Raw genomic sequence first — 18,240 nt, 5'->3', positions numbered from 1 at the left:
ATGCATAACATCACGCAGTAGACCTGTCAACCAGTCCCGTCTGTGAACATAATTCCACGATGGAAGACAAATACAGATCTATTTTGTAATAAAAATGGCCATAACCAATTTGTATCACTGCGGAACCCTAAATTATATTTATATACAACTAAACTGAAATAGCAAATTCATTTAATAGGAAATGGAACCACTGGATGGATTACGGTCAGAGCTGGCGTTTTTCAATGAATGAATGAAGCATTATAATTATCAATGGCAGCAGACTTGCATCTAGAGTAGGCACACAAAGTGCACAACTGTAAAACCAGAGTCTAGGCTGTTTTTAGGCTTGGGCAACACCGGAACTTAAAGGTTAGGGAAAGATCATAGTTTTGGTTAAACGTAGGAAAATACTGTCAATTTTAACATTTTCTGTATTACAACAGACCACAATCTTTCCCTCACCTTAAACAAGAGCTGTAAGTTCCTCAACAATAAGTCAGTTCAGTAATGCTGTAGTCGCTAACCCTAAGCAGATAAAGTACGAGAATATATTTATGTTGCCTCTGAACTATTTATTTATATGTTCAAAAAAATTGGGTGAATTAATAACATATCTCCACCAAAGTAATTGAAAAGGCAATATAAGATTTCACTGTATTGATTGTTGCGCAAGGTGAAACCATAAACGATGTTGAGATTAACACCAGTTCTGGATCCATCAGGTGATTTTAGATCAAAAAAAGGAATGAATCCGACTGACACAATGCGCTCTTTTCATGCTGTACTGGTTTATTCTGAGATCCCTGGAATAATGACTCTGACCTAAAAAACATTTCTCTTCAAGTCTTAAAACCTGCAGCGCCAGAGGGAATAATCATTATGTTTAGCCCAACAGTTGGTACTTTGCTGCCTGAGCTCTTCGGGTTCTTTTGGCTTTGCAGCGGAAGAAAAAAAAAATCTCCTACATATATAATTGTGTTAGTGCTAATGTATAGTGGAGTAGAGGGAAGTACAGCACTGAGAATCAAAAAAGCTCGACTCAACTTTCAAGCATTAAGGAAAGAATGAAAGCTATTTTTTAATTACTGAAAAGCATCTGGAAGAGAGCACTGCAAACCTCAATATCTGGAGTTATGATCAGCTGGTCCTCATATTCACTTGGGTGCTTTCCAGGAGGGGGAATTTTGATGGGGGACACTGGTGGAAACCATGTCACTCACATGTACACCAGGGGTGGAAATCCAAAACACTCAAGAGTTGTACAGCAGAGTTATTTGGCTATTTGCACAATATTTACATAATATCAGTGTTCACAGCAGTGTGGCTGCATTATCAACTGTGTTTGATCTTTATTTGTAAATTAGCATGACCAATGACTGTGTCAGCTGCACCATGGCTATTTGTCGAAACTCTCTGCACGGTCAAGAACAACACCTGAGCTCATTTTTAAAACAGTTACTATTTTTGAAGGTAGGTGTCATGACATCTATGCTGCTTTATGCCAAAAGATGGACAACATCATCAAGACACACGTTAAAAAGGGGAAAATGTTACCCTCCTCAAGTGTCAAGTTAGCACTTTACAGTTATATTTATTGATACAATAACATTACATCAGTCTCTCCTCGTCCGATTCTTGGAATCTCCAATGCCTGATTTAAAAAATTCTAACTGTGTTTCAGTTTAAATTATTCTTTTAGGACAGGGTATTGCAGCCCGCTTGGTTATATTTCTGGCACAGCATACATTTAAGACTATAAGTGTTGCATTAACATAGTCCATACAAGTGTGTGGTGTGAGTTACTAAATCACCTCATTGTGTCAGGAAAAGCACAATGGTGTCATCTTCTCTTCCTTTATCTCTTTCGTCTGTTCCACCATGCCTTTTCATTATTGCAATGCAAAGCACCTCAGTTGTCAAAGTCAGGCCTTTGTTTTCTGGATCATTTTCAAAACCATTATCCCCAGTCATAAAGAATATGGCTATAATGACACAGCTCCCATTGTGTTCCTATACCTGCTGTAGGAAGCAGGGCTTCAGTAACAACAGAATTAGTGCCAATATTGTTGGCTCAAAGCCACACAATTAAAGAACCAGGCTGACAATACTCTTCTATTTTACTCCTTGGATACATATTAATTATCTCCTTCTTCACACATTGAATAGTAAATCATTGGTCGCCAAATAGGATACAATTTCTTTTTTATGAAGTTCCCATGGCATTGAGGCCTATATTTTTCCAAGCAATTGTGTTTTCACAACCAGAGCAATGATGCAATTTAAAAGTCTGAATGAAGACACCAAGAGACACTCGCAGTAAATGTGTCCTGTTGGGGTGTTGACTTGCCTAACGGACAAGATCCTGATGCAGCAGGATCAGCAGCAAGCGCTTTGTTTGCTCTTGCGCTGAACTCTTGAGTCAATGTGTCATTTAGTCAATTATGCTGGATAGAGGTTTGTTTTAGCTTGCTAGCTCTGAGCAAACACTGCCTGAACCCAACTCAAACTCAGCACTGAACAGGTCTGAGCAATTTAATGTTCCCAGGAAATTTATTTCCCATACAGTATTTTTGTGAGTTGGCCATAATGTATCATCATCATGGAGCTTTTTTGGTAGTGGGCAAGATTAACTAAATTATAGCTGCTTACAAGAAATCTTCTTTGCCTTTCTTTAATTCCAAACAGCCGTTTAAAGAAACTAAAAACTGAAATTCAGCATATTGGCATAGCGTGCAAAACTTTATTAAAATTGGACTATTGTTTGTATTTATTTGGCATAAAGCTATGACTGAATACATTCAATTGTGATGTGTGTGTAAATGCAGGTATATAGGTTACTTGTGCTGCCTGGGAAACAAACAAAACAAATATTTGATAGTTTTCAAGTGTGTGTTGTGTCTTGGCTACATTTCATTTTTAAAAATGAAAAAAAAAAAATCTATTTCCAACACTTGGCTTATGACTGTTATTTATAAAAACAATATTTTGTGGAGGTCCCTCATCATGTTTCACATATCTGTGAGTTGTTAGGAGTTCCACTGAAGAAAAAACAAATGCAAAAGGAGCACTTTAAGCAACTGTTACTATCTACTACTACTATCTACTAAGATAATATTCCACAACAAAGCTCGACATTAAAGGAACATTTATAATGCACATGAAGAATTTTCTCTTACAATTGTGCAGATTTATTGTGCAGTCAGGTGGGGCCTGAATATAAATAAAATAAAAATCATTGAATAAAATACAGTAACTGGACTCTAAATGTTACACAATTGAACACACACAATTACGTTGTACATTGATGCATCAGTATTAATGTTATATATATATGTTTTACCAAATACCAACATGCCCTTTTACTTCGATACTTGCAATACTTAAATTGTTTTACTCTTTGTATCTGCACAGAGGCTTCAGTATACCAGGGCCATGTGGGCAGCATAATTAATATCACTTGGACCATCATCCGTGATGGATTTCATTCACAATCTCCTGGCTTTGTAGAAACATTTAATTTAGGTTGCAGTAATTTTGTTGGGAACTTGACTTTTCTCATATTGCTTCAGTTTTTCTCTGAAAACTCAGGCCAAAGTTGATAATATTCCATCATAGGGGTGGTCTAAGGTAAGGCAGCAACAATCGCAAACAATTATTTTGATTACTCACTATTTGACTGTGTAGTCCATAAAATGTTAAAACATGAGTAAAAAAATAATGCTCCAATGGCCTCTGCTTATCGACCAACAGTCAAGCCCAAAGAAGCTACTATTATTGAAAACTATGGAAAAGAGTCAGTTCTCATTTTTTCTGTGTGTGTGTGTGTGTGTGTTGGGGGGGTTCCTTCATTTTTTTTCTGTGTCTCTTGGTGAATAAGAAATTCAGTGGGGGTTCAACTGGGGGGACCAATATCAAATGATTGAAATGAGCCTCCAGCAAGCCTGATCCAGCCCTGTTTTTTTTTTTTTTTATTTTTTTTTTTTATCTCCATGTGACTTTTAAATGCAGGACCTTTATCTGGAGCTTGTGTGTGTTTACAATAGCAACCCCCCCCCCCAACCCCCACTGCTGCTGATACTCTGGATAACGCATTTCATTATGCCTGCACCACACCTGCAGACATAATGAAATAAATTCACCTGTTTCTGTGAAGATGCGCTCCTGCATGCACATTTCACAGCAGCTCCAGCAGCAGGAAAGGTGCCGTTGCTATGAATACAAACAAACCTCTCTCTCTCTCTCTCTCTCCCCCTCTCTCTCTCTCCCCCTCTCTTCCTCTCTCTCCCTCTCGCTCCCTCGCTCCCCCTCTCTCTCCCTCTCTCTCTCCCCCTCTATATCTCTCTCTCCCCCTCTCTTCCTCTCTCTCCCTCTCTCCAAATCTCTCTCTCCCTCCCTCTCCCTCGCTCCCCCTCTCTCTCCCTCTCTCTCTCCCCCTCTCTCCCTCTCTCTCTCCCTCCCCCTCTCTCCCTCTCTCTCCCTCGCTCCCCCTCTCTCTCCCTCTCTCTCTCCCCCTCTCTTCCTCTCTCTCCCTCCCTCTCCCTCGCTCCCCCTCTCTCTCCCTCTCTCTCTCCCCCTCTCTCTCCCTCTCCCCCTCCCCCTCTCTCCCTCTCTCGCCCTCTCTATCTCTCTCCCTCTCTCTCGCTCTCTCTCTCTCTCTCTCTCTCCTCTGCCCTGCTCTGCTCTTCCTCCCCCCACGTGATGTTTTTCCTTTCGTTGCCGGGCAACGAAAGGCGTGTCCAGGCAGTAATTTAAGGATACCTCTCACGAGGTCCGCTCAGTCTCTCAGTTCACGCCGCCGGTGTCTGCATGGCAACAGGCGGGAGGGATTCCCCCGGTCCGACCGATCCGCCGCCCGCTTCGCCCCGACACAACACAACCAGAGCAGACCCAACAGCCTCTCAGCCAGCCTCCGTCCGTGTAAACGGCAGCCGCGGAGCAGAAACTTTAAACCCGGGGAATATTTAACCAAACAGCCGCTCGGTGACCGGACCGGACCGGACCGGACTCCGGGCTCCAGACTCCATCCAGATTCTCGCTGATGAGGTGTGGACCTCGACCAAAAAAAAAAAAAAAACAAACAAAAAAAAAAACAACAAACTTTTATTAGGACCTCAGAGGACCGCTCCACGAGGATTTACCGTGTTTTCTGTTTGTTTTCAGGCAGCCTCCCAATGACGTCGAGATGGCTTTAGGTGGGACGCTTCTGCCATCCATATCCACGTTCGCCAGCGGCCCCACTGTCAAGAGCAAATCCATAGGAAGTGCCAATCTAGTAAGTAGCTAGTGGCCTCTTCTTATGGCATGGCAGGCAGCCACGGAGCACGGAGGAGACCTGTGCAGGTCATCCACAGTCTGGATGTTGTTGTTGTTGTTGTTGTTGTGTGCACAGTACGACCTGAAGCACGCTGTACCGGGGCTTGATCCGGTTTGCATAAGACTACTATAGTAGGGTTTTTCGACAGAAAACACCCCGATGTCCAATCAGAAGAAATGGTTTGCTGCTACGGTGTGCTCCATATGGGCTACCAGAGCAGAGGCACCATGAGCCTGATCATTTCCTAAATAGATCACTAATTTATTCTTCAAAGATCAGGGTACTATCTACTGCATGCCACTCCTTGGTGCTTTCCAGTGCAGTTTCATGAGGAATATCACAAATCTGTATTCTAGGAAGTGCTTCGTGTCAAGGACACTTGCTACACCAGACTAGACTCTGTAGCTGTGCTTTCACATTGCATTACAGATCCAGCTGTTTTGTTTTGTTTTGTTTTTTACTTGAAGCATTAACCTTTTCTGTTATCTTGTATTTGCGTTCATTAAAAATGCAGCCACTAAAAACAAAGTAGGACATGAGGGGCTTCCTAGGCTACAGATTTCCTATGAATAATAACATGACACAGAAAAGCGGGTTATGTTTGTACATACATTAATACCTTTGTAACTTTTTTTCTAGCGATGGAAGGAGGAGTTGTCCCATCTTAAGAGACTCAGTGTGCCAACCGGAAGCAGCTGTTCCGACCCCGACCATCCCACTACAACCAGCACAACAAGCCCCAGCATGTCCAAGAAAGAAACAGAGCCAGATCTGGACTTGGACTATGACTTTATTCTGTCCAACTCCATTCTTCAGCAGCAACAGCAACAACAGCAGCAACAGCAAGAGGAGGCCATGGCATGCACCTCTGGCCAGGCCTTATCTCCCTCCCCTGGCTCCTACTCCTCATCCTACCCTCTCCCCTCACCTCAGGACACTGCTACTGAGCTGCTCTATACCATTCCAGACATTAGTGATGTTTCACCCTCTGGGGGCTTTGTGGCGGAGCTCATGAGACCAGAGTTGGACCCAGCATACCTCCACCCCACCAGCCTCCATGGCAAGTTTGTGGTCAAGACAACAATGGACATGGGAGAATACAGCCAAGGCGTGAACGTAAGCAAGGCCTGCGTTAATGCTGTGTCAGACGCAACCCCTTCACGTGCCTCACAGTCCTTTACATGCCACAGGATAAAGCAGGAGAACCCTGGTAACTGCACTATCTCACAGCCCATGGACCTGCACCTGGCCGGGGTGAACTCCCGAGGGAGCCAGCAGCAGCGCCCCGGCCACTTGGATCTACATGGATTCCCTGGCGGAGGGCGATCCATGACAGGCAGCAGATTATCCTCATCCTCTTCCCTTTCCCCAGACCATCCACTGAGCCGGGAGCACCAAGTGCTGGGGCATCCCCACTCTCAGATCCCTCTTCCTCCCCCAGGGTACCACCATAGCTCCCCGCAAGGATACACCTCCTACCCTCAGTCATCCGCCATGCAGTACCAAGGTCAGCTGAATTCAGGAACTTATATGTGGGGAAGGTTTTCTTAAGACCTTGTCCAATAGTCAAACGAAAATCATACATGTAAAGCATGTGAGAATGAGAATATGAGAATATACTGAACTCCATGAAGTCTATTGAACACATCTAACATCACCTGAGGAGCTTTGATTGTGCTATATACCATAAAACCAACCATTCATACCTTCCTTGGCAAAGAAACTCCTCTTTTCATCATAACGCTCTTAAAAACACACAAAATAGGAAATTTAAGGCACGACTACAAACATATACTCTGTTTTTTCATTATTCTATCTTCTCTTCTTTTTTTGTTGCTGGGGAAAAAATGAAATGCGTAATGTGCATAATGTTCTTATTGGTTGTGTTAAACTGCACCTTTTTTATGATTTAGTACTGTGAACCATGTGAACCATCTGTGTTGTGCTGAAGCTAGGGCTCTTTTAGCATATCTCAAAATACATTTTATCTTTCTTTCACGTAAGACAAGAAGCAGCACATATAACAGTATTGCACTATATGATCTTGGCTTTGTTTCTGCACTGAAAGTATTCTCCATACATGTGGTTGTATGATGAGGGGACAGTATTGTTGACAATGGTTTTGTGACCCCACAGAGCCCCTCATGATCTCCAGCAGCGACTGCTTGCCAGAGGAACCAAAGCCTAAACGTGGTAGGCGATCCTGGCCTAGGAAGAGAGTTGCAACACACACATGCGATTATGTTGGCTGTGGGAAAACCTACACAAAGAGCTCCCATCTCAAAGCCCATCATCGTACACACACAGGTTGGTATTTTTATGTTAATGCTCTTTACTCGTTGCTTTGTTTTGGGGCTTTTTGTGCCATTTATATCTGTCACACTTTTATCTAGTTTTCATTGTTCAGAGCTAGTTTACAAAGCAACTATGTCTGTTGCACATTGGGTACATGCATTTGAACTATGGAGTCCTGAATGGGGGTGAGGGTGTGGGATGGTTGAGGGGAGTTGTTCAGCAGGTGCAGTGAAACAGGTTGATACTGATCCCTGTTGAAATGCAAACTTAGCTTGGCCTTTATACATTAGCTGCAGGACAGGATGGGCCTCTTTTCTGCTGGAGGTGGGGAAGGTTGGGCCAGTTTAACCTCAGGGCCGGCACTAACTGCTCCATGTGTGTATTGTGTTTGCATCAAAGGAGAGAAGCCTTACCACTGCGACTGGGAGGGCTGTGGTTGGAAGTTTGCACGTTCCGACGAGCTCACACGCCACTACAGGAAACACACAGGCCACCGGCCCTTTCAATGTCAGAAATGCGACCGGGCTTTCTCAAGGTCTGACCACCTTGCTCTCCATATGAAGAGACACTTATGATACTTGGTTGGAGAACCAGACTGGATGGCGATATATATGAAGGCTCCTGAAAGAGAGAGGAAAAAAAAAAGAAAATGTTAGCACAACCCTGAACAAACTTGTAACCTACACTTTTTAAAACCATAATTTGCCTTCAAGCTGTTGTCAAGCAACAAGACAAGCTGTGGTGTTCACGGCAAAAAGAGCATTACTCCCCCAAGAACTAAGAATTTCTCTCCAAGACTGATCCCATTTTTGCACATTGTGCAGGTGACTTGACCAGACCTCTCTGTCAGGGTTATAGACCTTTTATGAAATGGACCAAACTGGAATCTGTCTTATTTAACTGACAAAACTTGGGAGGACCAGGTGCCAACAACTTTTAACTGGAAATGTATTTTTGTCAGGGAAACCAGGAGCAACAGACAAACATCTCCAGAGGCCTTCTACCAGCATCATGCCATTATAGGCTCTGTTAACAACTACACACTGTTCAAAATACTGTATTAATGAATACATCTATATTTATGTACACTTTTCACCTGCAATGCCATTAATTTCAGGTACAATGTTAATTTATACAGAATGGTGCTTAGTGACTTTGAAGAAGGCTGTTTTTAAAGAAAAGGTACCAAAGATTAAGGAAAAGATACAAATGGGTGAAAACTATGAAAAAGTGCCATATGGTTGTGCGTCGTTTTTGTTGTTTTTTTTGGTAGCCTCTTCCACAATCTGACTTAAATCAGGTGAACACTTCACTTTTAAAATGGTGATGGCAATCTTCAATGCACTGCAGCTGCAAAGTGCAATAATTTATATGAGACATTCATATTTTTGTATGGAATGAGTAACTCTGAACAAAGATATTTTGTTTATAGCCTAAATATGTAATATAATCTAGACTTTTGTACATTTGTAAATAAAAATGTTTTGTTATTGTTTTGTATTTTACAGTATAATAAAACGTATTTGAAATAAGAAAATCACGATAATTCTAGTCTATCTACACTTTTTTTTGTTTCAGAGCAAAAAGAAAAATACACCATCTTACATAAAAATAACGTGCCTTTTGAGGGAAGTTGCTTTGAGCATTTCTAGTTATAGTAATTGTAGATTTCCTTGGTAGTGTAATGGAGATGCAAGTTTAAAAAGCAACAATAGCAGAGTCAGCTCACACCCCTGTTAATCACGGGATTGCCTCAGGCGAGCTAGCACAATGTTTTTGTTAAAAAGATTTTCAAAAAAATACACTCCTTCAATGTCCTGTTTCCATGGGGTTCTCTTTCCACCTGTCAGCAGGAAGAATGGGAAGGACAACTGAGTTGCTGGCTGACATTCAAAGGTGACACCAAATCTGATCACCACTTTGTGCTGGAGCTCTCCGGTGCACGATATGAATGAAACTCATGAGGATGCTACAGTAAGATACCGTCCCAGTATGTTTTTGCTATATGATTATAATGATCACAGGTCTTGTTTTACATTGTAAAGCCATACTATATCCACCTCCATTCATTTTGTTCACAAAAAGTTGCATTTCAATGTTGCCGTTGTCAAATTATATAATGAAGTCTTGCTATATGGGCGACAGTAACTGGAAAACCAAAGAACAGGAACATAAACTCACTCAGCAGCATTTACATGGTCAACTGATGTCAGCACAACACCACTAATATTATTTGCATATATTTGCATGTTTCTTAGAAGAATTACAAACAGGAAACAGTCATTCCAAATTTCACTCCAATGAAAACATCCTATGTTTTTGTAAGATTTCCTCAAAGCCTTCAAACAGAGATTGCATTATTTGCAAAGAATTTATGCATGAATTTGTGTGAACTTTCACTGGGCTGTACCGTTTTAGTGTTTAAGTGTTAAAAAAAACTTGCCTATAACACAAGAATAGAAATAGAACCACTTCTAAGATGTCCATGTTTTTGGTGTTACAATAATATGTATTTATGAAGCTGTGAAGTCTAAAGACTCGCTCATTTCAACTATCTTTAGAGGTGAAACTGTTAAGACTAGTAAGTTCCAAAGTTGTCAATTTTTGAGCTAGTCACCAATTCTGTGGTTTTCAAGGTAACAACCAAGTTTGGTATTGACTTTGGTCTTGACATTATGTGGTCTATGTTGCCCCCTACAGGTTAATTCAGTGTTAAACTCATTTTATAAATTTCTAAGTGGGCACCATACAGACCAAAGTGTTCTTTAGGTCCTTGATAAATAATATAGCTTACAGACAGGTCTGGTGAAGGACAGCAACAGTTACGGTTTTTGTTGAATGATTAATAAATAAGCTTCCCCATTTTAATATACAGCATTTGCATTATCAGTTCATTCAGGTCAGTTGGGTTTTTTTTTGTGCAGTAATTGCTGAAACTGGTCCCAGTCCAGCAGTTATTTGTTGTAATTGCCTTGTAGCATCATACTTTTTAGGGAATTAGAGGAAAGAGAACAGGCTCAATTAATAATGTCATAAACAGGCAGCATTTTTAATAAAACTGGAGTCACAACCGACGTTGAGATTTCTGCAGTCACTCCATCCAAACACAGCAGAAGAGGCACAGCTTTTATTTATCTTGAAAAGTTTATTCTTTTCTGTAAAAATGACAGTCATTGCAACCCTATTACATGTATGTAAACTATATACATGTTAAAATGCCTTCATATGTGCACTGAGGTTCAGACTTTGTTACACAGCTCCTGCCAACATTTGTTTTGATTTACATGCGGTTCAGAAAATTTCAAAAAGAAAAATAACCAGTGCTATACACTGTAAATTTTCATTAATTCTGAACTTAGAAAGGAGACCAATAAGCGTGCATGAATGCATTTCAGATCTACCCTGAACTATCCTCATTTGTAGGATGAAACCTACTGTCATTGCAAACAATAAAAAAAAAACCCCTGAAATCTTCATGAAAGGGTTTAGTTGAAAAAAAAAAAAAAAAAAAAAAAAAAAATCAATAGCACACAGATGATTTCTGATGCAAAGTTATGGTACTTTAATTGCTCCTCCATTTCCAACTGATCACAAACAACAGCCTGTCCCTGTGGAGATGATCCAGTGTTATTAAGAAACGAGAAAGTGGAAGTGGTGAATAAAACTTTTTGGAAATGTAAAAGGCTTGTTGTACACATATATTCAATATCAGCAATCAAAAGGTAGTGGAAGAAATAAGAGGAAAGAAGTCAAAGGATGCTCTTTTAATCATCGTCAAAGTTCTGCTGTAAAAGGAAGTTGGCCGCCAAGTTCTCATTCTTCTCACAAGCAAAGTAGGCTTGTATAACAAGCCCCTCTGGGAACCCTAAGGCTTTTAGCTGCAATTAGAGACGTTTTGAAAATTAGTCATATAACACTTTAATAAGCAAACTACAAACACTGTTTCTGTGTTGTTTTTTTAGTTTCTTCTACATGCTGTGTATTATATTCCTGCACTACTAGTAAAGCAGCACTGACGGAGAGAGCTACTGTCAGGGTTGTGTTCATCCTTACCCTTTCAATGGCCTCTTTCTCCTGCGGCGTGACCTGGATATAATTCATGTGACTTCCACTGGGCGTATCAGCTCCTACTCCTCCAGTTCCTCCTGCTCCATCTCCACCACCGCCACCAGCTGTCACTGGTTCTGAATTGGGTTCGTTCAGCATCTGGATGAACTGCTCTTGGTGGCTGCTAATCTCCTACAGTGGTAAAAAAGAAGTTTATGCATTATTATATCACTAAGTAAAAGACAACTCATTCAGTTTTTCCTTGGATCCTACAATTTCCCATAATGAAACTTATGTACATTATATTTTTTCATATTAGATTATATTTGGATCTATAGAACTGTTCAAGAGCTTAAAGTCTCAAAGACTGCACTTAGTCCTCCTGATGAGTAACCTGAACATCATGTGGCTTGTCCCTTTATGTGTAAAAGGCCTCCCTCAATAAACTCAAAATGGCGCCAAAACTTAACAAAAAGACAAGTTGTATCAGTGCCTCACCTGCAACAGCTCAGGGTTTTCCCTGCCAATCTCCTGCAGCAGGGCTGGAAGTAGTGCAGCGTTCTGCTGGATGAGCTGTCTCATCACATGAAACTGTGGCTGATTTCTCAGGAAGTTCAAGGGATTTCCTGAGAAGCATAAACAATGAGGCGCAACAAGACATGCATAAAAATATAATAATGGTAGCATTTGCTCAATGAGGCTCATGGAATTTGCAAAATAGTTTGATGATTACCTCCAGTGCTTGGTGAAGAGCCAGTGTTGGCGGGGACACTAATAACACTTGTCGGTGCAGCTGGAGCACCACTCGCTGGAGGTGCCACTGCATCAGGACCTGTCGCCTGGCCCTGATTTCTCTCTGGGATACCCTGTCAGGGATGTCATGAAATACAACTATTCACAAAAGCTTCCCAGATCTCAAATGTGATAGGACCTTGCTTAGTTATTCTGAGATTCACAACTACACATGATCCGCTTGTAGATTCATTGATTTCAAATAGAATAACTAAACTGAGCCGGACTTGCTGCGGCCACAGGCACTACACAATTCCTACCGTGAGCAGGTACTCCACGGCTCTGTCTGGGTTATTGAAGCTTGCTCTCAAAGCTGCCACCACCTGCTCCCTCTCATAGCCCATGAGCATCATCTCATTCACCATGGCGTCGTATGACGGGCCTGTCACTAAAGCAACACACAAGCACCAACGCAGTAAGAGCATTTAAGTAGTTACACCACAGAGTCTGTTGAATTGTATTTTCTTCTAAGTATAGCAATTAGCCAAAACAGAAAAACGCCTTCCTTATTTTTAATGACCAAATATTTGGAAAACACTATGTGATGTCTTATCTATAAACACACATGCAACAAAGAAATTAATAAAATGATCAAAGGAGACTTGAGGAGAATAGATAAAAATTTATTTCTCTACTGTGTCCAGTAAAAATAAACTGAAAAATAAACTTCACACTGAGAATTCAAATCAATGACATCCCATCAGTGGCTGTACAAGTCAAGATAACTAAGACCTAAAGGATTTGCTCAGAGAAAAGCAATATTTGCAAAGTTCAGAGCGTGTGGCCGAGGGGAACTGCAGGATTATGTTTTGTTTGAGCTCTGGAATCAGACTGCTCATTAAGATTCATCAAATATAGCATGTTATGGGTAGAAAGAAAAAAAGAGCTACTGCAGGATGAAATGAACCCACAAAACTCTTATATCACATTCATCAATACATTTCTGGGAGATAGAGCACATATGAGATTTACAAATGCAGCCTTACCTAGATTTGAAACTGCCTCATCAATTAGGTTTGTGTTTGTTGATGCCTCAGAACTTCTACAAGATAAAATAGGGTGAGGCAGGAGACATCATTTCTCAAGAAAAGACACTCATATCAAAGAGTTGGAACACATCTAACCAAGACACCCATCCTTACCCGACTGGGGAGGAAGCTGGTTCAGCAGTGGAAGGCTGCTGCTTCTCTGGTTTGTCGTCAGTGGAGGGACGTTGTGTTGTGTTCTCCGAGCTGGATGGTGTGGCGGTAGGTGCTGCTGAAGCTGTAGTGCTGGGAGCTGAAGTGGAAGGTGGAGGCTGCGGAGCAGCCGAGGCCGTTTTGGGCTGTGTGACAATTTGTAAAGTATAAAAATAAATCACTTTTCAGCTATATTTGACTTATTTTTGTTGAAGGACTGACTTGAATATTTTGATGTACAACCCATATGATATAGCCAACTAACCTGAGCTTTCTTCTATATATTTTTGATCGGCATGTTGAACCTCCTGCTGAATTGGGTTAACCAAATTACAAATTTTTAAACTTTGAGTCTTGCTATAATGTACAACTGCAGACACAGTCCCACTGCATTCTACACCTCTTCTCAGACTAATCTCATGCTTGCTCAACCAATTTGTGGCAAGATTTAATCATGCAACTTCTTAACACTTCTGCCTGAACAAAGTACAAGCCTGATCACCACTTTCTTTCCAATATTTAAGTCAGGAGTGGATAAAGCATAAAGATTTGGAGAACAACAGTCCATATTAAATACAGATCATATACAATTCTGAATAAATAAACAGCTAGAACATTATTCCCACCATTTATACAACAATATTTCATTTCCAAACCTTTATCACCATGATGACCACAAAGCTCTTCTCATCAATTTTATACTCTTTGAGGGCTGTGTCATCGTTGAGGATTTTACCTTGAAGAAACACAAAAATTTGTCACAAAAGACTGTTGAGTTTTCCAGACTTTATCAGCACATCTGGTTCTTTTGTTCTAATGTTAAGTTCTCATTTTGTTTTATTTGGTATGCTTTTCTGATAAAACCATGTGAAGTAGGTCATACAATTCACAACTCCTTAAAGATACAATAATATGCTTATGCAGCATGAACACTGTGGCCATAACATGGATTGAACCTCCCTTAAAATTTGTTGTGTTTTATTGCTTTAAAACATAAATTATGGTGCTTTTGTCTAAATGCGCCTTTTGAAAAGCAGGTAATTACAACACTTGTTTAGGCAGGCAGGCTGAAAAAACATTGCGTATTTGTACATTTTCTGGCTCTGAGCATGTTACCAAAATAACCTCATTGAGGCCACTGAATAGATGAGGAAAACAAGGCCGGTGGTTGAAGATTTACATAACAATGTCACAGCTATTACTGATGTGAAAACAGATCCTTATATACAATTAAAGAAGATCTATAATGCATCAAAATGTGACAAGAATAAGAGGAAAGCATGTAGTTGTGTCTCACTGGAGCCCACTTAAAGGCTCAGGTTTTAATCCAACTGTAAGCCTAAGAATATCCCCACACTGTGACTCAGAAATTGAGTCAGACAACAAAAACAAACAAAAACCAAATCTATTCATCACATATTCCTGATCCTACTAAAGCATTGTTTAGATCAGTTTTGTTTGTGTGGGCAATCTATTTAGATTTGTTAGGTTAGAGTGTGTTTGCTGTCAAGAGCAGCACAGGCGCTCCAGCAGAAACGCAGTAATGCACAGCAGTTTAAGCGAGGGAACTAAGGCAGAAACACCAAATTTGTGTACTGCACAGTGAGTGTGCTGCCAGTCACAATCGCTAAAATGTTGAGTTTTTGCAAATCCCATGTGACTATTGCCCAATTACATTTCTTTTTAGAAACAGCACAAAACAGAAATGTTTGACTTATGGAACCACAAAGAACCAGATCCACAAGTAAGTAATGATCTTTGAACTGTAAATCAGTCACTGACATTTTTTAAACAGATAATGCATAAGCCATATTAGAACCTGTTCTGTTTTTTAAGACACGGTTGTGTAAATATTTGTGATAAAAACATTACCAACAATAATAATAGAGGAAAAGTCAATTTCTCCCGATTTCTGTAATATTCTGGAGGTGTGCCACACTTTGTGTTGCTGTCTAATATTTTATAAAGCTTGTAAATATAATGTGGCTTTCATCAGCTCTCAGCATCACATATTTACTGCAAATACCAAGCAGGGTGGCACAAATTACATTAAAATCCAGTAAGTAAACAAAAAAACTTAAGTCAGATATTTTGCATGAGTCACAGTAAGCCACTATAAACCAATTCAGTGCAAACGTTGGAGAGGAGGAGAGGAGAAACTCTTATTAAGAAATCAGAGGATTCACTTAAGTCATATATATATCTTGTATCTAAATGTAAAATGTAAACTTGATCCAAATCTAAATGTATTCTTTGCCAGTTCCGGTTGGTCAGTACTGAAGATCTGCTTCTTTTCACTTCTCAATGTGAAAGTAAATGTAATGTTTCCGGTCTGATGGTCAGACAAGTGGGGAAAATGAAACTAGAATAATCCACAATGGATGCAGCTCAAGTTAGACTCATTAACAGCAGAAAAACGTACCAGCGTAAATCAGCTTCTGGCCAGCAACTGAAAAATTGTCCTTTCCTTTTTGTTCTTCAATCTTCTCTTTTAACACCTTCACCTATGAAAAAAGGGGCCTTGATTTACTCTCACATTTCTTTTCTCCAGAATATTAAAAACATAACAGTTCAACATGAATCACATTTCGTGACGACACTTTGTCCAGCCCTTCCTATATCACGAGTTACAAAAGAAAAAGTACAAAGTTTACAGAAATTTATTACTGGCATGATCATAAAAAAAAAAAAAAAAAGAAGTTGCTTAGCTATAACATTTCAGGCTCATGTGTCTAACCAACTAACATCAAAAATCATTCTGGACACTTCATTAATATTTTAAGAAAGTGTTACACCTAAATACAAGTCCATAAAATATTATATTGCAGGATTCACGTAGCTATTCAGACTTAAGTCTGAATAAGTTTGATATGCGAAATAAAGAAAGGGAACGTTTTAATTATATGAATTATTTTAATAATTAGGAATAATTATTTCAGCATGGCCGTTTAAGCTGACTAATATTAGCTCAAGTTCAGACTGAGTTAAGTTGAATTAAATATATTTAGCAAACCTGACATAATCAGTAGTGACTTATCGACATTAAGAGCTTTAGTTAGTTTTTAATTTGTGACCTGAAATGGGCTCCGGCTAAATGCTGACGATACAAACTACTTTTCCTGCCAGGGAGTAACAAATAACTCAAACACGTCTGGAAGTCCGACATGAGCCAGCTTTTAACTCCAGCGACGGGATGAACACGGAAAATGAATCCGTGGTGTTTCATTTGGACACGTCTCGTTTTGAAATAATCAATGAAGCGGAGACCTGAGATCCAGGACATACCCCCCTGCAACAAATGCACGGCTCCCTCCAACTCCTTACCGTCTCCTCCTCGTCGATGTCGACTTTGAACGTCTGCTGCTGCAGCGTTCTCAGAGTAATCAGCATCTTGCCGGCCGAGTTTCCCGTCTGGTCTGCCTGGTTAAAGCGGAGGGAGTCTCACTCGCAGCAGTCTTTTCTGTTTTTGTTGGCTCATTGCAAACTGTCAGCCGCCATGACTGCGCGCCTCTCTTCTTCTCCGCCGGGCTGCTTCCGGTGCAGCGCCCCTGGTGGTCAGAGAAAACCTCTGCGTGGGGCCGCTGAGGTTTCAGGGTTGATGCTCGGCTGTTTGGATGCAGACACCCACAAAAGCTCTTTTAATGCCTGATTCCAAAAAAGCTGGTACGCTGTGTAAAATGTAATAAAATAAATAAAATAAAATAAAACATGGGTTTTTGAGATTTGCAAATCTATGTATCCTGTTTTTATTTATATTTTACGCAGCGTTTTCCAGAATTGGGGTTGTAACTTCATCCCTAATTTGTCCTAGTTTGGTTTTGGATCATCTATTTTAATGACTACACATTAATTTGACACAATTACAGCTGTTTTCCCATCAACAAACCTCAGAATTAGTGGAAGACATTACAATCAAGATTCAAAATCAGATTACGGATGAATACATTCTTCTTTCTTTTTTTTTTTTTTTTTGGGAACACATTTTCAACAACAACTTTTACTCAATTTAAAGATCTGTAATTTCTCTCATTTCCTTTTTCCACTGCACTGAAAAAATATCGAATCATGATTTAAAAATGGGTGTCTCTTTGGTCTTCGCAGTGCTGCTCCTTGCTCAAGCAGACCACAGTTATCCTGAAGACACTGTAAACAGCAGAGAGAGAGACTGCACAACCATGCAACGTAGCAAGGTACTCAATGCATGGCTTTGGACTTCTTTGACAAAATCATCATCTTGGCACTGATGTGTTTGTGTCTCTCAGAATTGGAATTTCACCAAGGAACATTTTTTTTCAACTGCCACGTGGTCAAAATGTTACTTGCACTGGATAAATTAAGTGTTTATGGTGTGTCACGGTGCTCTGACTTGAATGGAATAAACATACTGCCCTCTGAACAGTGTTTTTGATGCTGTTATCATGAGCTTCAAGAACCCCAGGTTGCTCAATGTTTGTGTGAATCGCTCCAATCTCTCTCAACTGTCTCTCCTGTTCTTCAGACACTCTCCTATCTTGACTCCCCCTTCCATTTCCACGCTCCACCATCCAGTTATTACAACAAAAGCAGCTTGCCTTGGCCTGAGCACAGACTCACCAGGCATAATGTTCTTCCACCGAGCACCAGCGGCAATGT

General features: G+C 40.4%; 2 protein-coding genes across 3 annotated transcripts; one reads left to right on the top strand and one right to left on the bottom strand.

Moving 5' to 3' along the window:
- Positions 1–4,776: 4,776 nt before the first annotated feature.
- Positions 4,777–9,131, top strand: klf4 (Kruppel like factor 4). Its single transcript, XM_029515938.1, has 5 exons — positions 4,777–5,025; positions 5,143–5,254; positions 5,936–6,803; positions 7,433–7,603; positions 7,991–9,131. Exons 1-5 carry the CDS (start codon positions 5,021–5,023, stop codon positions 8,164–8,166), a joined length of 1,332 nt encoding a protein of 443 aa, XP_029371798.1. The 5' UTR covers positions 4,777–5,020; the 3' UTR covers positions 8,167–9,131.
- A 1,590-nt stretch (positions 9,132–10,721) lies between these two features.
- rad23b (RAD23 homolog B, nucleotide excision repair protein) lies at positions 10,722–17,117 on the bottom strand. 2 transcript variants are annotated; one of them, XM_029515726.1, is made up of 10 exons: positions 16,933–17,117; positions 16,031–16,112; positions 14,265–14,344; positions 13,573–13,754; positions 13,417–13,472; positions 12,691–12,818; positions 12,372–12,504; positions 12,137–12,264; positions 11,645–11,830; positions 10,722–11,469 (listed from the first exon to the last, which is right to left on the bottom strand). In XM_029515726.1, the coding sequence occupies exons 1-10, from the start codon at positions 16,996–16,998 to the stop codon at positions 11,356–11,358; spliced, it is 1,155 nt and encodes a 384-aa protein (XP_029371586.1). In that variant the 5' UTR covers positions 16,999–17,117; the 3' UTR covers positions 10,722–11,355. The 2 variants fall into 2 exon arrangements, with proteins under 2 accessions (XP_029371586.1, XP_029371587.1); XM_029515727.1 differs by having other exon boundaries at positions 13,417–13,469.
- Between the last annotated feature and the right edge of the window lie 1,123 nt (positions 17,118–18,240).

Source organism: Echeneis naucrates, chromosome 12, assembly GCF_900963305.1.
Source record: "Echeneis naucrates chromosome 12, fEcheNa1.1, whole genome shotgun sequence".
NCBI lineage: Eukaryota > Metazoa > Chordata > Actinopteri > Carangiformes > Echeneidae > Echeneis > Echeneis naucrates.
This window is presented reverse-complemented; position numbering and strand designations above follow the sequence as displayed.